The sequence below is a fragment of the Amblyomma americanum genome, chromosome 8 (genome assembly GCF_052857255.1).
Source record: "Amblyomma americanum isolate KBUSLIRL-KWMA chromosome 8, ASM5285725v1, whole genome shotgun sequence".
Lineage (NCBI taxonomy): Eukaryota > Metazoa > Arthropoda > Arachnida > Ixodida > Ixodidae > Amblyomma > Amblyomma americanum.
In genome coordinates this window covers 46,432,831-46,456,378 of record NC_135504.1, presented here as the reverse complement: position 1 = coordinate 46,456,378, position 23,548 = coordinate 46,432,831, and the positions used below count along the sequence as shown (strand labels likewise).

General features: G+C 47.1%; 1 protein-coding gene across 1 annotated transcript in view; it reads right to left on the bottom strand.

Moving 5' to 3' along the window:
• The window catches only part of LOC144102351 (uncharacterized), a 98,337-nt gene extending 83,502 nt beyond the window's left edge, over positions 1–14,835 (bottom strand). The window contains exons 1-2 of the mRNA XM_077635644.1: positions 14,031–14,835; positions 13,050–13,979 (exon numbers count right to left, since the gene is read on the bottom strand). Coding sequence (XP_077491770.1) covers positions 13,050–13,979; positions 14,031–14,835 — 1,735 coding nt within the window. The remainder of the gene's footprint in view (positions 1–13,049; positions 13,980–14,030) is intronic.
• Between the last annotated feature and the right edge of the window lie 8,713 nt (positions 14,836–23,548).

Genomic DNA, 23,548 nt, shown 5'->3' with positions numbered 1-23,548 from the left:
GTATTTGTTCGTGACATCCCAACTTCCACAGAACCTCCCTGCCAGACGGAGTCTGCTGTAGTCTCTGCAACTGGGCGACGTGTTGTGCCTCTCTCAGTTCTTCAAAGTTGTTATGAAGTCCTAGTGCTAAAAGCTTCTCTGTGGATGTGCATTGCAGTAGATGGAGTTCTGTTCTGTATGCTTTGCGTATAATCGCATCAATCTGTTGGATTTCGCTTTTGATTGGGTTGTAGTATGGAAAACTGTAGGTGATTCGGCTGATCACCAGGCTCCTGACCAGCTTTAGCGTATCTTCTCGCATGACCGAGCGTTTATGGGAGACGCGCGTGATCATGCGGGCAACTTGTAGGGTGCAAGCTTTGAGTAGAGGAAGTGCATGTGTACACCGTTGGTTTGATTGTATCCACATGCCCAAGATTCTTATGAGTGTTTTCTCTGGTATGGGTTTTCCCTCTAGGTAGACGTTTACCCTAAGCTCGTCGCTGTTCGGGATTGTGCGGTTTTGTTTCCCTCTCCAGACTGAGCAGTTCTGATTTTTCAGTGGAGCATGCTAGCCCTCTCGCTTTTACGTAGTTCTCTACGCAGGTCGCGGCCTCCTGTAGTCTTTCTTCCTTTTCTTTTAGTGAGCCCGTATTTGTCCAGATGGTGATGTCGTCGGCATACATGGCATGGTGTATTCCTTCGACTTCCTTAAGTTGTTTTGCAAGGCTGATCATTGCAACGTTAAAAATCGTAGGTGAGATGATCGAGCCCTGTGGAGTTCCCTTGTTAGGGGTGTGGAACTTCTCCGAGCGTAGTTCCCCCAGCCCTATCGTCGCTGTTCTATCTGAGAGGAAAGCTTTGACGTAACCGAAGACCCTCCTGCCGCAGTTCAGATAGTCCAGGCCTGTCAGGATGGCTTCGTGGCCTACGTTGTCAAAAGCTCCTTTGATAGCCTGTGCCATTATTACGTTCTCTCCGTCCTCCCTAGGGACGTTACTTAGAACTCCTTCTTTGATTTGTAGAAGTACGTCTTGGGTCGACAGCTTCGCCCTGAATCCGAGCATACTGTGGGGATAGAGTTCGTGATCCTCCATGTATTGTTGTAACCTTAATGTTACCACTCTCTCGCACAGCTTGCCGAGGCGCGATGTGAGGGAGATGGGTCTTAGGTTTTCGATTTGTGGCTTTTTACCCGGTTTTGGAATCATAACCACCTCTGCATGCTTCCAATCCTCGGGAACGGTCTCCGCTGCCCAGTGGTTGTTGAGGAAATCGGTTAATTCTGCAACTAGCTCGTCATTGAGGTTGCGGATGAGTGCGTTGTTGATTTTGTCCGCACCCGCTGCCGTATTCTTAGTTGGGCTTCGAATTGCTGCCTAGACTTCTTCTCGTGCAATGGGTCTACCCAGAAGGCTGAGAACAATTTTTTCACCCGTTCGCTATCATACCAACTTTGAAGATGGTAGCATTCCTTGCGTGTACGAAGGAATATATTTGTGCGTGTTGCCTTTGAATAAATCATTTGTGAGTGCCGCTCCGTCCTGTATTTCTTCCTTGTGTTGTGTCCTCTTTTGCTCCTGTAACCAAAGATGAAGAGTTACTAACTTGCACAGCAAGACGTTCTGACGGAAGAAATTCTAGCAGTTAGCTAAAAGACACCACAGCTCATATAATAAATGCTCTGTTTATTTGACTTGAACACGAAAGAGCCGAGAGTTAAAACGTAAACACCTCTGGAGTCAAACTAGTGAAGAAGGGCTTTTCCACCAAGATTGTAGAGAAAGAATCACGTTGTTACAATGCATGTTCTCCCATTTGCGGTGCCCTAGGAATGTAGCGAATATTCGTTGCATCGCCTTCACTCTCTTCTTCGCACAGTGTAGAAAGTGCAGGTCGTAGGTAAGTTTTGACAATTATAAAATGTTCAAGAGTTGATTCCAAGCAAGCGCTGAGAGTTCTCTGCCCAGCCAAGCCGCAGCACCTTGTGGACACTGTCTGGGAATCCAAGTAGGCTGCACTGTTCCGAATTCAATGGAGTGGAACCCCTAGGTGCACAGCGGAGCCACACTCCCGTATTGCTCGGCAAAAAAAACAACAATTACAACATTAAAACTTGGAGGACACTTAAGTTTCGCCTGTAAGAGTGGAACGCGACAGCATTTTGCAGCACTGCCAGCGATTCCACGGAACGCCATCGCCCGTTCGCCGAGACGCCTTAACCGTTAGAAAAAATTCACGGTGGTTTATCTCTGGTCAAACTTTGAGTGAATCAATAGCTACAGCCGAGTGGAACTTGGTAACGTGACCAACAACGTGACGAACCACGTGATCAGCCACGGCGCCGCGCCGCCGGCAGCTGCTCCGCACCACGCAGACTGCCATCGTGGGCCACATGTCCATTGCTTAAATGCTGAACCGCTGCCTAAGGAGTGGTACGAGGATTCCCTTTTATCTATGACTGTAAAATTGAGAGTAACTATTTTTGTATGTCTGGGGGGACATATATAAACATTTGTAGCCTAACTCATGAAATCATACCAGCAGCCAAGGTGCTAGCTTTGAAGGACGAGTGTGTAGGGAATCCTTCAATTGAGTTTCAAGAAGAAAAGCCTGCCTCTCTGTCACGAGATTCTAAATTTTTGGCTTGCATTTTAAAATTTTTCAATGTGAATGATTCCCGGTTCACGAATCAGCCCTAGGGTTGTTATGGGTTTTGCAGTTATCAACCTTTCCCTAGGGGCATTGCACTGCATCGCTTTTATTTTCACTTTCATCTTTTCGCCGGGTTCAAGTCTGGCTTTTGATATTCTAGTCCTTTAAATTCAACGTCATGAATTTAGTTTTCAACTTTGTTATTGTTTTTCACACTTATTGACGTCTTTCTGTGTTGCTCCTACGCAGACTATGTTTTGTCATGTTTACCGTCAAGATTTGCATTGATGGTTTTTTCTGGATTTTGCCTTTTGTTCGCCTTGAGGAGTATGATCCTTGTCACGTTGTCTCTTTTTTTTTTGCTATCTCCCGTTTAAATATTTTCGTGTCGAATGAATCTTGCTTAGCTTTCTCATTCAAGTGCGCTTTTAGAAAACCTTATAAATGCGAGGTTCCTGCTGCTGTTTCACGAATAAATATTTAAATTTAAGTGCTTCTGTTCATTTCGTCTTCTTTTAGTGTAGTCTGTTGTGTTCTTTGCGCTGGTTGTTCAAAAAACGTAAATGGCAATACAAAAAAGAGTAGCCGCAATGCGTAGCCACAGTACAAGAAACTCAAAAGATGTTGATGGATATGAGAGTAGTTGCCAATGTAAATAAGGGTACAAAAAACAATCTTGGTCAATTGCACTGTGTTGGCTGAAGAAAGTTCGAAGAAATATTATTAGGAGCCTTTTCATCTCATTTGCGACGATATACGCTTTACGGATTCGGAAGTTTGATTCAATAAACGAAATTGGAATAGGCAACCCAGCTGCTAATAGGCAACCCAGCTGCTAAAAGGCAACCCAGCTCCTAAGAGAATCGCACAATTCATTCAGGGCAGTATACATCATGAATAAAAACAGCTGGGAAAATCGTCCAGAGGTTACGAAGTGGAACTGCAGACGGATCTGTAATGAGGTTCGGGAAATTGAGATAAAATTATTATACGGCACGTTGTACAATGAAAGTTCTTGTTAGAGGAACATAATCGACTTTGTCCAATCACAGGATATATAAGGCGTCAGTGCCCGTTCATCCCTGAATAAATTAGCAAAAGCAGGGACGCAAGCTGTCGTCTATATTAGGGCCGACGGAGTAAAAACACAATTTACTAGAGCAAGTGGTGCAACTCTCACTAGGCAGTAGTTGGGGTAATGGTGCGATTAAAAAACCGTCCGTGATACAAGTGCGCGTCTGAGAAATACAGTTATTCATCTTGGATTGGTTAAACATATCTGTCATTCATACCTCGAAGCTCGAAGCAAATAGGTGAAGGTCTTAGCGTACCGCACACTTCTTGGGGATATTATTATGATTAAAAAATGGATGAACAAGTTAACAGTACTTTTACAGAAATGAAGTCTTCACTAATAAATCACCCAGAGGTCGCGACACTGCTCCCAACACAAACACACTCACCTAATCTCACGTGGTGGAGGGGCTCTTCTGCACTACAATGGCACACAATAGTATATGCGTGGAATAGTGGCAATGCTCCCATAAGTATAGGTTTCAACTGGTAAAAACGAACAAAATTTGAAGAAATGTGTCTGTAGCACATTGGGTTGGCGTACAGCAAGATAGGATAACCCACACAGTTAGCGCGAATGCTATTGTGCCTGCTTGTCTAACGGTTCTTAAAGATCGTACCATTACCACGCCAATGAAGGAAGATCAGCCATCTCCCGACCTTCACCTTTTACAACTTTCGCCACGCAGAAAACAGGAGGAGATACAGGCTGTTAGGCATACTAAAGACGTGCAACAAAAAATTGAGGTAAACCAAGCGGGGGCGCAGGAACTCCGTTATGAAACGAAGCTGGCTGATAAGAGGTAGAACAAAATCGAGCATTCATTTTTGCTAAGGGATCAACAAGGCCCTCTGGACGACTGTCCGCTGCATGGAAAGAAAGGCGGTAGGTTAAAGTTCTTGCAGAGAGTTTTAGGCGCGCCTTACAGTGAACATCACAAAAGTTTGGAGTTAAGGCGTAAGTTCATAAGGGGTCAGGCCCGTGTACTGTGCGATGTCAGTGCACGTTAAAGAACCCCAGGTGGTCGAAATTTCCGTACGGCGTCTCTAATAGCCTGAATGGCTTTGGGACGTTAAACTCCTGTAAAACCGTAAAACCATAAACCATTTCTTCCCGAAATATGCACAGTAACCGGCTCGTCAACTAAAGGAAATGGCGCTGTAACGTGTACTGCAAATAAAAAATGAACAAATGAAAATTGCTTTTCAGGAAAGGAAATGGCGCTGTAACAGTCTGACTTATCGCGATTGGCAGCCGAACCACGCCCTAATGAAGGGATAAAGAGGGAAGTGAAAGAAGAAAGGAAGAAAGACGTGCGGTATTGGAGGTCACTGGAATAATTTCGACCCCCTGGGGATCTTTAACGTGAATTGACATCACACACCACATGGGCGCCTTTTTACGTTTCGCCTCCATAGAAATACCAGAGCCGCGGTCGGGTTCGAACCCGGGTTCTCCGGCTCAGATTATTGTATCACAGAATCCCCGCCAGCATGGTCGATGCGCATGGGGCACCCCTTCGCACGGCTAGGTTAGCTATGGAGCCTACACGCGCGCACGGCATGACGCTAATGAAGGGAACATCTCTAGAGAAAAGATTTCCCTAGGCGAAGGAACCGTGACAGAGCGCTGCGTCCAGTTCTTGTTGCAAATGGCGATGAAACTCCTGCAGCAGCTTCCAAATTCCTCATCTGCACTTCGGGGGCGGCACGTCGTCAATCCTGATTCCTGATAACAAATCGCAATGAGCCGTGAAAGCATACTAAAGCTGCCTGTGCATTTTTTTCATATTTCTGTGCCGAGCTGGAGACAGAAATGCAGCAACGGCGAACAATCAGCAAATCCTGGACATTAGTCTTAAATTAGACCAACAAGTAAAATATTTAACACCATTCGGAAAATTCTGCCGAAGGTAAACTATTTTTCGTCGGCTTTTGAGGTCACCACCCCCGCTACCCCTTCCTTTCATCCCGAATCTGGCATGCCTAGGAAAGCCTCAGACCATCTCAAAAACAAGCAAGGTATTGTAACCGTTGCTCTTGATGTCGTGGCGGATAATAAATACTGCTGCTTCGTGCAGTTTTCGGTGCATCACGCGCTCATGACGCACTTCGTACATGTTGACGTGAACCGTTTCTTCTCATTCTATTATTAGTTTTGCAAAGCTTAGAAAATTCAGGATACTCATTCAAACCAGCTACTTGAACTGTTTGTTCTTTGGCGCAACTTTTTTCGAGTTCTTGATAGGCTTACAGTTGTTAACATGCAATGCGCACTAGGAGCACATGCATAGGAACGGATAAAAAATTTTTCCATCGTTATCGCGGATGTTTCTCGGCTATTTTCGTAACGTATATGTATCAAAGTGAAGTGCCGAGATGCCTGTGATCGCTGTGCGCTGCAAGCACACTGGATGCGGTCTGACATTTATTCCTCTAATGTCAAAGATTCATCAATTCAGTCCCCGGAATGGTTTCGACAGAGAATGTTTCTCAAAATTCTAGCGTGGAAAGCCATATTTTTACTTTTGCACTGGAAGGTGCACTGGCATCTTCTGACATGAAAATGTGGAATAATCGGCCTGTACCAACATACAACACCTAATTGTTTGCATCGCGTTATATTCGATTTTAACTGCTGTTTACAGTGGTGGGCTGAACTTTACTGCGGCTCGTGAAATACACTATTGCACATTCATGCGGCAAGCAACATGTACTGTGTGCAAGGAATGAAAATATCGCCTAAAAATACACGGAAGCTATGAATGACGTTCTGACCAGAGGAATTAACAATATTCAAAAAATGACCTCAGTAAAGTTCAGACCAAAGGAAATGTCAATATGAGACCGCAGATTATAGATACAGAAGACACTTTGCAAAGAAGGTACGGACTATGGGCAACCAGCTTCGGCCGGCTTATTCGCCCACAGTGTATGGATGGAGAAGTTTAACTTCTTCCTAGTTTGCAGTGTAAAGCGTGGTACTATAAAAAAAGATCAATCTCATGCAGTTCACCTACAGGCAGCTGCTTACAGTGCCTATTATTTACAGGGAAAGTAAGTCCCTCTTATAGCAGGCAGTAGGAGCAGGTGCGCACACACTCTACAGGAATGAGGATTAGCAAACACCAGTATGCTTTCGTTGTTTGTATAATATAGAAATAAACCGCTACCGGTGACCTCTATCTCTGGCAAAGTACTTCAGTGAACAATTCCGCTGAGCTTTCATAAAGAGATTTTCTTAGGGGCTGAATAAAGTGGTCTACTTCAGAGCTTCTGTCGCTAGTTTTATTAAGCGAATGTATACGAATGGCTACGCAAGATTTAAACAGCATTGCCTCCTTGAAGATGCAGCTTCAATTTAGAAAGTATGTCTTCATCTTTAAGGTAATATTTACTTCCCAACATTGTGGTATTCACGCCTTTTTTAGAAATAAACCAAACAATCGATCTCGGCTATATTATCAGAAGCTGCTTCACGCTACGCACTTGTTGCACCCACCAACACTACAACGCGGTGACGCTCAGTTTGGAGCTCCCATCTACGCCCTGGTGCCAGCTACGCAATGCGCCAGAAGGTGAGAGTAAATTAGAGCGACACGTGACCGGGGAACAAGCGAGGCATGAGCAGTTCGATCTTAGAAGCCTGCTTGGTTGCACCTCTTGTTTCGGAGCTCCGCCGCAGACTCGCGATTTCCCGATAGTCCTTTGCTCAAAGCCATCGCCGTCTAGAACATTGTCAACACCATTGAACACATTGAAAAACGACGTCGTTCGCTTTGTATATATTTGATTAGCTAAGCTTATCCACATTAATTTTTTTTATTTCTTTTTTGGGAAGTATTGCTGTTCCAGCGGATGGGTTCCTACGAGAATTGTATTGGAATTCAAGGACCAGGTTGACATTTTTAAAAAGAACTTTACCCTATCATGCATTATTTTCTGTGCACTTTTCCAAAATACCGTTAATATAGAAACTGAACTGCAGTTACTGACCGATTTTTGATCCCCACTTTTAAAAACAGGCATCACTCGAGCAATTAATAACGTCATCAGAAAGTCAGCCGTAGATAATAGCAGATCGTAAACATGGTGTATATCCGGGCATATAAAGTGCAGAACACGTTTAATGGTGAAGAGGTCCAGCAAGCGCGCCCCCGCCATCCGAAGATCTCCAACCAAAACCGCCACAGACAATGACATACGCCGCAGCCATTCCTCGAGGCGCCCCACCTCCAAGACACCACCAGGAGGCCCTTGCCTAAACCTGTCCAGTATCCTTTGCTCTACCTCCTCCAGTGCTCCCACGCAAAAGCGACGTCTCGCGCACTCCCGATCGTCGGCCTCTGGCGTGTGCCACAACTGCCTTACCGACGCGTGCGTCTGCAGGTATTTAGTGCCGACGTGCCACGACTGCAGCGTGGTCAGTGGCCCTCAGAGATTCAGGATTACCTGACCACTGTGTCTGGCGCGCCATATCAGTTTCCCGAGTCTCCCCCCCGCCCACGTTCCTCCCACCCCCGACATTTCTTCTCTCAGCGACGTCCATATGCTTACCTGACGCGGGGACGGTCGCCTAGTTCCCATCGGAAAAACTAGAAGCGCCAACTTTTAAGGAGGAGGTGGCTCGTCAGCGAAATGTTGAAGATGCCCTACCACTCCCCCCTTCCCGCCACACGGTTCCACAACATCCGGACACTCGCGACCGTGACACACCGCCTCATCACCGCAACCACCTAATCCCGCACCGCAGTCGTAACCGCACTCCGCGACGTTCCTGCCACCAACAGCTGTAAACGGCGATCTGTACATTCCCATCGACGGAACCGATGTGCGCCGGAGTAGCAGCGGTTCCGGAAAGCGGTGCCGACTGCTCTGTTCTTAGTGGGCCTTTCGCCGGAACTCTTAAAATGGTGACTACGCCTTTGACGGGCCCGCAATATCATACTGCCTGATTTGCACTTGATCACGCCGGCTGACACATACACTTCCAGGGTAAAGGTCAAAGACGAAGCATACCTGGCAAATTTCTTTTGCGCTTGCCCATTGTTCTCGCGACGTCATCTTTGGCATGTATTTGCTAACAGAAATTTGGCTCCTTGGTCGACCTTCGATCCAAGGCAGTGACGTTCTCGACGGAGCATTCAATACACAGCGCTTCTGAGCGACCGACGACAATAATATCGTTGACGATCACGTCACCATCCCGCCCGTTCAAGAGTGATGATGTCCGTTGCCGCGAACACACTCCGAAACATTGAAGACGTGGTGGATGGCAAACAGGTCCTGTTTTAGTACAGAGCGTTCGCCTGAGCGGTTGTTTGTCTGCGAGACGGCAAAGCAGAAGTGCCTCTGACAGATATCGGCGACGGCTATGAACATCTGACTAATTTGACATCCGTCGCTCACATTACCGATATCAATGACATTAGAATTGCCGCTGGTCTTGTTACGATCTCGTCGACCGAATCTGAAAGGCAGGCCGCCTATTTAGAGCTCGACAATAAACCCACGTTTCCGAACTGAAGCATCGCCAAGTTCGAGATCTCCTTTAGCACTATGGGGCTACCTTTTCAAGCTCTTTGCATGTTCATAGAACACAGTTAGCCAAGCACCGCTTTATTACGCATGACACGTCAATCCCCTTCCCCCCTTTGCCTGTCCCCTTATCGTGCTTCCTACCGAAAGCGCCGCTATCAAACACCAAGTTAAAGAGATGCTCCGCGGTGACGTTATTCAGCCCTTCCGTAACTAGTGGGTGGCACCTGTAGTACTTGAAAAGAAAAAAGGTGGCCCACTGAGGTTTTGTGTTTATTACCACAGCCTCAAGGCAGTTACTAAAAAAGAAGTTTACACCTCTGCTCCGCAATCGATGAATCTCCAATCTGGATACTTGCATATCGAGGACGAGAAAAAGCACTGTTTATTTCTCCGTATGGGCTCTGTGAGTTTAAGCAATGCCCTTGGGTCGGAGCTATGCAGCAGCCACCTTCGAGCAGCTTGGGGCACAGTACTTGCAGATCTCAAGTGGCAGACATGCCTCCTCTATCTTGACGACGCTGTGGTCTTCGGCCGATCGTTCGAAGTACACCATTCGGTGCCTCGTAACATTCCTACAAGCCATTCATTCTTCTGGGCTCGCCTTAAAAAACGAGAAATATATTTTTGCTTACACCGAGCTCAAGTTCTTGGGGAACGTCTTCAGCCTCGCGGGTGTTCGACCCTATCCAGAGAAAACAACAGCTATTGCCAACATTCCTGCTCCGCAAGGCCGGAAAGCTCCGATGATTTGTTGGGTTATCTGCTTACTGCCTGCCCTTTGTAAAAGACTTCGCTCGAATCGCCGAATTCGTGAAGCATCTGACACGGACAGACACCTCTCTCACTTGGGACGCCGCGAAGGCCAAATCATTCGAAGACCTTCAACACCATCTACAAGCATCTCCCGTCCCGGCCCCCTCTTCGAAAACACCAACACAGAGCTTCATCTCAACGGAAGCAACGTAGGCCTGGTCCAAATCTAGGCTGGTTTCAAACGTGTCAAATCTTACGCACGTCGTTCTTTGCCTAAAGCAGAATCTAACTATTCCGCCAATAAGAAAGAATGTTTAGCCATTGTGTGGGCGACGTCCAAATTCCGGCCCTGCCTTTATGAGGAACCTTTCAGTGTCACAGACCATCATGCCTTTTGCTGGCTGGCGACCGTCAAGGATCCAGCAGCCTATTTTTTGACATGGACATGGACGTATGACATTTGACATGGAGCATACGACTTTAAGAATACGACTTCAGGCATACGACTAATAGCAAATTTAGAGAAGTCTCAGGAATGTGCAAATGCGAGTGTATTATGATGCATAAAAATGTATTATATGAGATCTACAAACTTCACAAAGAAAAAATTATGCTGCAGAGAGTCCAGAGAGTTTCTTCACTTATTTGTATACACTGTAATTATTGTGTCTAACGATGTTTCTGAAACAGTTCCTTGCATATGGTATGAAGATGCAGTCTTCACTGCATCTTGACTACATGACAGCATTCTCGAGAGAGACATGGTACCGAATGCGAACGAAATTTTTTCTAAAATGGTAGCCCTTATTTTTGTGGTGGAATTTGTGAAGAACTGGAATATGCGTAGATGTATCACGACACGCAAGCGTGAAGGGTCTAAGTTTTTGTCCATCTTTGCTGACACACCTTACTTACAAGCGCTGCTTATACACCACTAAGTGCCTTTCTTGCAGCGCTTCGTAATTCCTGCGCGAGCTCTTGCAGGGGCATAGGAGCGCATAAAACACAACATTTTGTGTTGCGCGAGAGTGCTCGATGCTAAGGTAAGCTGCTAACGTACATGTCCCTTCTTAGTCAGATCCTGTCTAGAACTGCACAGGCTCGGCGTGAAGTGTGCTGGTAATGTTTTTCCGGGCTTTCGTGCGGCAGGTTGAATATAACACCACTTCAGACCTGTCTATACGTAAGAGCCTTGTAACTCAAAATACGGTTCCATATTACGCTGGCGTTTGCCATCGGCACATTTAGATATGATACATTGTTGTTGATGTGTTCATGTGTCTTCTTACACTTTATCAACTACCTTTTTAATACTACGAGTAGAGTACACCTTAGACTACCTCAGTTTTTTGTTGATGAAGTTAGCCCGAAGTAAAGGTTGCCGAATAGATTTGCCGGCAGTGGAATCAATTAAAGAGCTGCCGATTTCACTACCACTATTCCTCACACTCATTGACGCTTTGCGCAATGGTAGATATGTTAAGCACTGGCAGCACACATTGTACGAGATAGATTTGTGAGATTTTAGCACGTCGTAGCCATAAAAATGTATGATTAATTTCCTCGTGATAGGGCGGTTCACATAGAATATCACAATGGCAGAGAAGGGCACTAATGTCCTTTTTCATCATTTGTATTTAGTGGAACGCTGCTGCGCTTGAAGAGGAGGCAGAGTGTGCCGACCATGCCATCGAGGCAAATAGATTGCTGGCTATCGGTCACACTGTAAAAATGTGCTTCGCCAGTGGTGGGAAGGATTACATTTTGGCAAAGAGACAGCCGAATTTTTAAAGCTCTAGACCAGAATGCGATAGTTTTCGGCATATGTGCAGTTTTGCCTGTCAACTAAAAGCGATCGGTAGACACCTCAACTTTGCAGGGAAGAATCTAAGGAATAAAATAACTAAAGAAGTCAAAATAGAGGCTGCATAGTGTAGGACTCCGGATGCATTTTGACCGCCTGTGATTCTTGACACGCAAAGACATCTCACAACACAAATTCCCGCCACATTAAAGCCGGCAGCACTCATACACTTCATAACCTCGGATATATAATCACTGCGACGTAGCGTATATTTCAATTATTGGCAGCTGGATTGAATATTCCCATTTCTACCATGAAATAAACATCGGAATCCGCAAAACGCATATCTTGGCAAATGAGATGAGAAGACTTCTAACAATATTTATTGGAAATTTGTTCAGCCAACACAGTGAAGTTTGGTAAAACTGTTTTTGTACTCTTATTTACGTGGGCAACTGCTGTCATATCCATCAAAATTTTTCGAGTTTATGTACTGTGGCTATGCATTGCAGCTTCATTTTTTGCTATTTGCGTTCTTTTGAACAACCAGGGCAAAGAACACAGAAGACTACAGAAAAAAAGAAGACGACATGGACAGAAACGCTTAAATTTCAATTTTTATTTGGGGAAAAGCAGTGACATCAAACACATAAAACTTTCTAACAGCGCTATGACTACAAAAGTTGTGCAAAATCAATTCGACATGAAAAGATATAAACGGTAGGTAGCAAACAAAAAGGACAACGTGAGAAGGAGCACCCACCAAAAGGCGAACAGAAAGCACAAGCCAGAAAGAACCGGCAGTGCTATTCTTGACGATAAACATAGCAAAAAGCATAGTGTGCGAAAGGGCAACGAAGAAACACGTCAATAAGTGTGAAAAACAGTAACAAAGCAGCAAAATAAATTCATGACGTTGACTTTAAGGACAAAAATATCAAAAGCCAAAATGGAACTTTGCGAAAAGCAGAAAGTGAAAATGAAAACGATGCAGTGAATGCCCCTAGAGAAAGCCAGAGAACTCTGAAACACATAACAGCCCTACGACTGATTCGAGAGCCGAGAATCATTTACACTGAAAAACTTTGAATTGCAAGTCTAGAATTTAGAATCTCGTGAGACGCAGACAGGCTTTTCTTCCTTGAATGCAATTGAAGGTGGTCCGCTGAGGTGTAGGGGAGGCCCAAGGAGTGGTAGCCCGCCTCCATGATAGTCCTTGCGGACACAAAGAAAGGGTAATCACACAGGTGGTGCTGGGTTGTCTCTTCTGGGTAATTGCAGAGGGAGCACCCAGGGGAGTCGGAAAGGCCAATGCGGAAGAGGCGGGAGGCGGTGTTGGCGCAGCCTACCCTGAGCCTCCGGAGGAGGCTGCGCTCCTTGCAGTGCAGGCCATGATTTGGAAGAGGGTGTGGGGGATGGCCGTTAGCCACCCTGGGATCCGGGGGATCGAGGAGGCGATCCACTATGCTCCTTGCAAGGTCCAAGGAGCAGAGGTTCCTGGAGAGCGGAGTTCCTGGTGAGTGTGCCGCTTTAGCCAGAGAGTCCGCTTCCTCACTGCCCAGGACACCGACATGGGCTGGTACCCAGGTCAGCCGGATGCGGGCACCCCTGGTGCACAGTTCGTCGAGCCGCCAAGCCGGCCTGCAGGCGATGCGTGGGCCCTTGAAAGGCCTCAGGAGGAGCTGGAGGGCTGCCCTGGAGTCGGTATAGATGGCTGCCTCCTTGATCCCAGGGCGTTCGTAAAGAAAGTCAGCAGCCAAGTGAATGGCGCCCTGTTCGGCGGTTGTGGATGAGCCCACAAATGGGGGCCTGGCTTGTCTGCTCGAGTGGAGCGATGAGGCAGTGCAGGGTGCAGCCGCATATGGACAGGGTCCTGGGAGGACGGAGCCATCCGTGAAAATAGGGACAGTGCCAGGAGGTTCGGCCAGGAACCCCGCAGCGACCACCTGACGTAGGCCCACAGCAGCAGTGTTCCGCCTCGTTTGGGAGCCAGGTAGGGAGAGGTCGAGCCCGTAGACGTGTCCAAGGTCCGGGCGAGGAGAGAGGGGGCAGGACTCAGGCTGTCCCCCAACAAGGTCTTCGATGTACTGGGCCACCTGACCCATTTTGCAGTTGGGCCCTGTGAGAAGGCGGTCCTGGAAGCGGCGCCCATCGGGCGCGTTGTGGAGGAGCTCTATGTGGCGGAGGGAGGTGCGCCTGGAGAGGAGCTCGAAGAGCTATGAACCTGCTTCTGCCAGGGTTGAAGCCACCGGAGAGGAGCGAGGGAGTCCCAGGCATAGTCGTATGGCCGCCCGCACTTTACGCTCGATGGCCAAGTGTTGGGCCACAGTGAGCCGGACGAGGGGTAGAGCGTAGGTGATCGGCGGGACGGCCATGGCTTGGTAAAGCTGGAGTCCCAGCCTGGGGGTGATGCCTTCGCCCTTGGCTAACAGGGACCGTATAGCTCCCTGGATCCTGGAGGACTGGGCCAGGAAATGACGCACTGCCGGGTTCCAAGTGAGCCGGACATAGATGAGCAGACCCAGATATTTCACTTCGCGGCTCCAGGCGAGGTCGCGGCCAGGGCGGGAGCCAACCCTGGTGTTAAGGAGCATCGCCTGTGTTTTGGATGGGGAGATGCTGAGGCCGGCACGCTCCAGGAAGGCGGTGATACCATTGATAGCCCGCTGCACGTTCTTAATGGTGTGGACCCTGTATCTGCGGGGCCCACAGCACCAGATGGCAATGTCATCCGCGTAGATAGCCACGTGTATGGGTAGCCGGAGGTCCTTAGGCAAGAAGTTGGGCAGGAGGGCTAAGACGGCGTTGACGAGCAAGGGGCTAAGGACGCTCCACAGAGGTACGCCACGCCAGATGTGCCGCAGGGAGCTGGTGACATTGCCCAGACGGACACACCCCCTGCGGTCAGCTAGGAAGCCCCGGACATACTGCAGGAGGTTGTTGGAAATGCTCATGATGTGGAGAGCCTCCAGTATGGCCTCGTGTCGTATGTTATCTAAGGCGCCTTGTATGTCGAGGAGAGCCAACATTACTGCGTCAGGAGTGCAGCATTTAAAGGAATCTAGAGTATGAGCGAATCTGCATATAGAGGTATTGACCCAATAAATCTATCCCGTCGTACCATCAAAGCGTAGCTTAGATGTCCCCTGCAATTTTTATGTTGTGCTTAATAGATGGAGTGAATGAAATCTTGTTCCAGTACCAGGGTACCCTCGTACTTTGAGAACAATTGAAGGCGACCTAAAAGGCAGAGTTTCCGCACTGGCATTGTTTGCCTCGTTTCCTGCCTTTCGCACCTTACCCCTATTCTAATCCTTAGGATGAACCAAAAGTATATTTCCCAGCGAAAGTTTTCCCAATTTCTCTTCTAATCACTAGAATTCTATGAAAATTTGTTCCGATTGCCTGTTTGCTTTTGGTTCAATGTTTGATTGAAAATTCCTGCATAAGGGTAAATGCCCCAACAAAACATCACTAAGCCAACCGACGGAAGAAATTCTGGCAGTTAGCTGAAAGACCACAGAACTGATAACATAAATGCTCTCTTGACTTCACGTGAGTAAAAAAGAGGCCTCAGTTCAAACATAAACAAATCTGCAGTTAGTGAATAAGGCCTATTCCACCAGACTTTAGAGAGAGAACCAAGTTGTTACATTGCATGTTCTCCCAATGGCAGTGCCATACGAAGGTAGCGAATATTCGTTGCATCATCACTGTCTTATTCGCTCTGTAGAACATGCAGGTCATAAGTAAGGTTTGAAAAAAATATGTTCAAGAGTTGATTCCGAGCAAGCACTGAAAGTTCCTTGCCAATCCAGGCCTGAGTTTTCCGCCTTGGGGACACTATCTGTGAATCACAGTAGCCTCCATTGTTGCAAATTCAATGCAGTGGAACCCCTGGGTACAAAGGGGAGCCACAGCCTCTGGTTGTCTCACCAAAAAAAACTCAATTACAAAATTAAAATCCTTCTGATTTGGTATCAGTGGTGCCATCACCGCAGCACAACACCCCGAGATCTAAAAGTCCACTCTCTCGCTTTTCGTTTGGGCATCCTCGTCATGATTAGATTCCTTTCGAACAGTGCGAACAGAACAGCTTCACTGGCTAATTCGTTAGAGTAGTAGGCGATCAAAGCAGCACTGCACTCCGCGCGCTTAGGTGCCAGTCTCTCGCGATGGGATTAGGTATTGTCTTATTCGCCAGCATCCATTCGGGGGTTGTTAATAGAGTGAGTGAGAGAATAAACTTTATTGCTCTAATAAAGGAGTCTTGCTGCTTGCCCGAAGATTGCCTAGGTCTTCCAGGCAGAGCGTGGTTGGCGCCCGTAGTCCAAGGCACCACTGTCCCGAACCATCCGGCATGCGTGGCTCACTAGGTCTCTTTGGACCTTGAGCTGGCTGCTGGTTAGCCGGTCCTCCCACTGCTCCGCATTTGGCTCTTTGTTACCTCGGAAAGCTACTTTGCGTATACATTCCCATGTGATATGATACTGCGTGGGGGTTGCCCCGCACCACGGACATGTATCCCTATATTGCTCCGGATACATCTGATGTAGAAAGTGAATGTTGTGGAAGACTTCTGTTTGGAGTCTTCTCCAACATGTCGCTTCATATTGTGTTAGCAGAGGATGTGATAGAAATTCACTGGCCACTGACGCCAACGCCGCGGCCGAAAACCCAGCGCGCAGGCTTTCGAATCCACATCACTTAAGTTATCTTAAATTGCCTCCATAATTTTTCTTCATTCATATAAAAGCTCAACTTTTAAGTAGAGTGCTTTCTCCAGGATAAGAAAGTAGCACCCTCGCCATCAGGTGATGTGCAAAATGTCCCTGTATCTTCCCCAGCCGGCTAAACCGCGTCTGCTAATGTCAAGTTTATTTAAAAGCCCTTAATTTACGTCATCATTCACCCCCTTAGCTTTTGTTTGTCATCCGTGACTTCGTTGCCAGTAGCTGTACAATGTCTACGAAAATATTCCTTCATAAAAAAGGCACCTCGTCTGAGGTTAAGAAATACTGATCCCTCCAGGCAGCTCAGGGAGGAGCAAGCTTAGAGAATTTGGCATCCATGTATGGCTACGAATGACTTTTCTACAAAACCAATACTTTTTAAGGTCAATTGCTCAACTCTTTACGCAAAATATTTAGCTTAGAATAGTTGGTTGAAGCACCAATATAATATTAGGACCCTTATGTCTGCAAATATTTAGCATTTTGCTCCTTTTTAAAACTGATTCCCACGGTTTACTGTGTCGACGAAAATTGCGTTGAGCGGTACAACGTAACTATAAAAGCCTAACATGTGCCTGTTTAGGACAATGAAGGGGTAAGAATATAAGCGAAAAAACAATAATCTTATCAGGCCCAGAAAATAAGGGCTGTTACCGGGATAAACCGGGACGGCAGCTTTTCCTACTAGGCTATGCGGCCCCAAAATGGGTGTCGACAAACCGCTAGTAAAAAAGTTGACAGAAACGAACGCAAGTTTCCAAAACCAGGTAAAAAGCAAAGTATCTGAAATTTGATGATTTCGCACAGTTGAACAAATAAAATAAACCTAAAGAAGCTTTTAATTAAAAATAGGCGTGTAGTCGAGGATTTGATGGCATGCCGTCTGGTTAGGTATCATGGCGCTGAGGACTACTGGTCAGTGGCCAAAGTCAATAAAGATGGAAAGACGTTCCTGGAGCACTACGGCTCCCTTGTTCACTATGATGTGCAATCGGCGCACGGATCCGTTCTTTTGTAGCAACCAGTAGCATTTTTAATGATTTGGCATGCATAGGATGGAGAGTTCCATCGTTCCTGTTAAGTGTTTAAAACTGTCTAAAGTATACTTGATGCAAGAAAACACAAGAGCAGCTAAACCGAGGTGCTAGCCTATCAGGTATTATGAAACCAAACAAGGCGGCGGCGTAACGAGTATTTGCATCTTACCTGGTTCCTTCTTTGTATGGTTTCGCTCTTTGATGTATAAAAGTTAACTTATTTGAACGTATCATTACAACAAGCAAAATAAACTGTCAATTCTATACATTTTTTTGTTCCCTTGAAGCCGGTGCCGGCTAGTCACACACAATGCTCGCACAATTAGTTTTGTCCGCACGCTCCGTCTAGAAGGTCCTCATCTCCAGGTGACTTTACTCTTGCGCCATGTGGCTGTTCTTGAGGATTCCTTTCGGGTACCCCATTTGAGCATACTTCTCAGTTTCACAGGGGTATATAACCTACATGTCGGGAAATACTAACGCCAGGGTCTGGCTGTTGTTGGGCTTGGATTTCAACCGGCTTAAAGTACAGAACAGAATACAGGACGGTGGATAAGCGTATGCCATGGATGTCGGATCCATGTGCAAAGAAAATTACATATAGAAGAAGACTCCTTACGATGGTAAGACTAGAATAGTGCTCTCATGCCCGCAGGGGGCCGGTTACGAGCGACATGGTTTTGGAATTCAAAATGCGGTAAAGCCTGTGTAAATGCGGCGGGAAGGTTTGAAAAAAGGGCAACGTTAATTTTTGCAATAGCTCCATGCTTCAGACTTTCTACTTCCACGTACCAAAATAAAACATTTAGTACTTGGTGTGATTAATTGCGGCCTGCACTCTCATCGAATATTTGACTAAATTCACTAGCTTAGCGCCTTATGCGAGAAAAAATATTGCAGTGGTCAGTCTGTATTATATGCGAATGTTTGATTTGAGATTATTTTTGGGCATTTAAGGTCCCAAAGCGTCCTCTTGCACGGTAGACCAATGTGTGGACTTTTGACGAAGTTGTTGCAGTTGACTGCCTTCGCTCAGCAAACAGTCGGGGGATGCCGGGAGCTCCGCCAGTCCACAGACAGCGTCCCTGCTTTTGTGCACCACTGGTTTATGTCTCCCGTGCAAAATATTTTGGTTAGCTGTTTGTAATTTGTCTTGAAAATCTGTCCTTTACAACGTCTGTCAGAAATTACGCCCTGTTTCCTATATATTAGATGCTGCATTCCATTTTTTTGAGAAAACGAGCCTTAGAAGCCCTCGGTTGCGGTGGTTTAAGATATGGAATAACCATTGTTAGGAACAATGCGCTAAGTTTGGAAATAAAACCCGACTTAAACTTGCGCTACACCTTAAAGACGGTGCTTATGATTTATAAGATTCACAGCAATTTGATGGTTTTAATTTTCTAAGGCTTCCAAATTCTCGTTCCCTCAAATTTCAAAAAATTCTGACAACATTTTTGGTCAACTATATAGTTCAATAGATTTCGGGGAGATGATTCGTGCCGAAAGACAGGAATATCCTTCCGCACTGCTCCGCTCACTGTGGTAAAATATCTCCTGCATTTTATGGGTCGTCAGTCTTAAATGGGACGCTGTCAAATGCAAGTTATATATGAACAAACTATTGCGTGTACCTGTGCTGACTTGAACTTTCAATTTAGTTTTGGAATTCTTTTCTATGCAGCAATTTCTTGCTTTTCTCGTCTCTTCCTCACTTTGATGCTTCCTTTTTCCGGTGCTTTATTCCAATATATGTGCTGACGTGCTCTTGGAGCTTAAAAGGTATGATGCGTCTGGCTCTTTTTCGAATATTTCTTCTCTTCCTCTTAATATCTGTTTTTTTATGTATATAAAGTACTGCACATGAATTATTTGCTATCTGCCAGGCATTGCCTTACAAGCTCAGTGTGCTTTGGCAGGCCTGAAATTGTAAATAGTTTTCCTTAGTGTAAAATAAACTACTTGATTGCGTTTGTCGAAATCACACTAGTGCACTCAGATGTGCAACACAGTCATGAACAGGTCTACAGATTCTCCAGGCGTCGAGACCGGTTTCTGAAAGGAAGTGCTCTAATACAGTGCTTTGGCCTCTGTGTCAAACTATTTGACAAGGTAGTGCATCTACGAGCCATTCCACGAGACACCGAAAGTTGGAAAATAGTACCGAGCCTGCTGACACTTTATTTGTCATTCTTTTACAGTCCGAAAATATTTTTTGTCTCATAGCGCACCGAACTGTTTTACCTGCAGCTGTCCTAAAAAAATTCAATTTATGCCTGCCACTTCGCGGCATTGTCCTAGTACAGCTGTAGAGGGCGTTAAATATCCCGGAGCTGCAAAATGTTTGGCTCCTATATTCTGAAGCTTCGCTTTAGAAGGTCAGTTATTGGCCCTATTCTTCTTTCACTCTATGTTAATCATTTTTCCTTCATTTCACGGTTCCCCGAAGCAATAATGTAGGCAGCTGACACGATGCTCATTTTTCTTGAAGTACAGTTTAAATCAGCTTGAAATTAAAAATATGAGGTGCTTCAAAGAGTCAATTCATGGTTTAAAAGAAATGAGCTGAATGCAAACGCTGACAAAACTAAATCTATGGTATTTCACTCGAGAAAAAAGAGCTTAAATTTGACAGGGTAATTTATAAACTGAGACTGCACTTCACAGCGAGTAGCCTTGTTTTGTATTTGGGGTCATGTTTAATTCAGATATAAACGGATAATCACATTTTGTAACAGTTATTACACTGAAAAGGAACTGCAGCGGCTGAACGAGCGCACCAGAGAAAACGGACCTACACTCCAGCGTCGTGTACTTCTAGAAGCTGCGATCTCTTTCTTCTTCTACTTCCAATCCTCGTGTCACTGCCCCGTCTTCAGGAGCATCACCCCGATGCGGTGTTACCGTCAGACCGAATAGCGGGGAGAAAAAGTGTTCAAGAGGTACACCACGAGTCTGACATCACGGAATATGACTGCATGCAGCCGGAAAGTCACTCGGGGGGTCTCTCGTAGTACGGCTTCATTCGCACCACATGCACAACGTCGCTGTGCTTGCCGTTGTGCGATGAACGAGCTGCCGAGGCTGGTGCAACTTCGTACGTTACGTCCCTGAGGCAGCGGACAACAAGGTAAGGGCCGAAGTAGCGGCGCAGTAACTTTTCGGACAGCCCGCGACGACGAACGGGCGTCCAAACCCACACATAGTCGCCTGGGTGGTAGGTAACGTAGCGGCGTCCAAGGTTGTAGCGGTCAGCATCGATCTGCTGCTGACGGTGAATGCGGTGTCTGGCCAGTTGCCGTGCTTCTTCTGTGCGCTGAACATAGGTGCCGACGTCGACAACAAGTTCACTCTCACTGTCAGGGGGGTCCACGGGTAGCATAGCATTGAGGGGGGTGGTAACCTGTCGACCGAAGACTAATTCGAACGGAGTGAACTGCGCCGTCTCTTGCTGCGCGGTATTATACGCGAATGTTGCGTATGGGAGAATTTCGTCCCATGTCTTGTGCTCGATATCAATATACATGGAAAGCATGTCGGTCAAGGTCCTGTTGAGGCGTTCTACCAAGCCATTTGTCTGCGGGTGGTAGGCTGCTGTACGTCTAAGGCTGGTGTGCGTGAGCTTGAGTACAGCCTGAGTGAAGCGGGCCGTAAATGCAGCTCCACGGTCAGTAATGATAGCTGCAGGAGCGCCATGACGCAGGACGATGTTGTGGACGAAGAAGTCGGCGACTTCAGCAGCAGTACCGTTTGCAAGTGACGTTGCCTCAGCGTATCGGGCCAAGTAATCTGTCGCGACCGCAATCCACCGGTTTCCTCTGGTCGACTTCGGAAAAGGGCCGAGGAGGTCTATGCCAATTTGCTGAAAAGGGGTCTTTGGTGGCGCTATGGGCTGCAGAAAGCCGGCTGGCTTCGGAGGAGGAGATTTGCGCCGTTGGCAATCCCGGCATGTTGTTACGTGTCTACCCACGGTTGGGAGTAAATTGGGCCAGTAATACTTAAGCCGAATCTTTGCCAGTGTGCGACTAACCCCCAAGTGGCCGGCGGATGGTTCATCATGACAAGCGCTTAAGATTTCGGAGCGTAACTGGGATGGCACAACAAGCAGAAACGTCTCTTTGTTGCTGTCAAAGTTGCGCTTGTAGAGGACTCCACGCCGCAGAATGAAGGTCTGTAGTCCACTGCGAAACACACGAGGTACATGAGAATTCAGACCCTCCAGATACTTAACGAGTGGCGACAACTCAGAATCTGCTCGTTGAAGCTGCGCCATACGGGAGATGCTAATGGCACAAAGAACAGGGCAATCTTCGGGGATATTTGCGTAGCCGGTTCCACGGGCGCTCGTGATAAACAGTCCGCGTCTTGGTGCTGCCGACCCGATTTATAGACGACCGTAACGTCGTACTCCTGTAAACGGAGGCTCCATCTGGCCAACCGGCCAGAAGGGTCTTGAATGCTGGCCAGCCAGCATAGCGAGTGATGATCGCTGACAACACGAAACGGTCGGCCGTAGATGTAAGGTCGAAACTTACTCAGAGCGCAGATGACGGCAAGGCACTCTTTTTCGGTCGTCGAATAGTTCCGTTCCGATCGAGAAAGTGTGCGGCTCGCGTAGGCGATTACTCGCTCTGCGCCGTCCTGCCACTGTACGAGGATCGCTCCGAGGCCGACATTGCTGGCGTCAGTGTGGACATCAGTCTCTGCATGAGCTAGGATTGGTGGACTTTGAAGGCGGCAGCGGAGTTCCTCGAAGGCTGCGTCTTGGGCACTTCCCTATACGAAGGGTGTGTCATCTCGAGTCAAGGCAGTCAATGGCTCAGCTAGGCGAGAAAAATCTTTAACAAAGCGGCCGTAATACGAGCAGAGGCCCAAAAAACGTCGGAGGGCCTTTTTGTCGGTTGGGCGTGGGAAACTGGAGACGGCGGAAGTCTTGTCGGTGTCTGGAGGAACACCTTGTGCGCTGACAACATGTCGTGAGAAACGGAGCTCCTCGAAAGCGAAATGGCATTTCTCTGGCTTGATCGTTAGTTGTGACGACTGAAGAGCTTGAACGACAATGCGCAATCGCTGCAAGTGTTGTTCGAAGCTAGACGAAAAGATGACCACGTCGTCCAGGTACAGAAGGCACGTCTGCCACTTCAAACCAGCTACAACAGTGTCCATCATGCGTTGAAATGTGGCCGGAGCGGAGCAAAGTCCAAACGGGAGCACCTTAAATTCGTACAGACCGTCGGGTGTCACGAAAGCCGTTTTCTCGCGGTCTCGCTCGTGCAACTCGATCTGCTAATATCCGCTTTTCAGATCTAAGGAAGAGAAGAACCTGGCGTCCCGGAGTCGGTCAAGGGCATCATCGATCCACGGGAGTGGGTATACGTCCTTTTTGGTAACATTTTTCAGTTTTCAGTAATCAACACAGAATCGCAACGTGTTGTCTTTCTTTTTCACCAGCACCACCGGCGATGCCCACGGACTTGTTGACGGCTGTATAACGTCGTCTGCAAGCATTTCATCGACTTGCGTCCTAATAGCTTCGCGCTCTTTAGGTTGCTTGGTCGAAAATGTGAATCGCGTCTCGTGTAGATCGATCACAGCACTGTTTGCCTGTAGAAAGTGGAGGCCCAGGATCACATCGCTCGAACACTCGCTCAACACGACGAATTCACCCACGTAGACGAAACCGCGGATGCCGACTCTGGCTGTGCACCTTCCGGCCGGGCTAATGAGGTGACTTCCAGCCGTGCGAATGCTAGGGCCCAACCATGGTGTCAATACTTTGCTCAATTCCTGGGCGAGGGTGTGGCTCATCACGGAATAGTCAGCCCCAGTATCAAGTAAAGCGATGGTGTCAGTTCCGTCAATCGTCACACGCAAATCAGAAGTAGCGCGTCGGATGCTGTCGCTACCCTGCCCCGGTGAGGAATCAGCGTATCGGTATATCGGCGGCGGAGGATCTTCAGTTTTCCCAACAG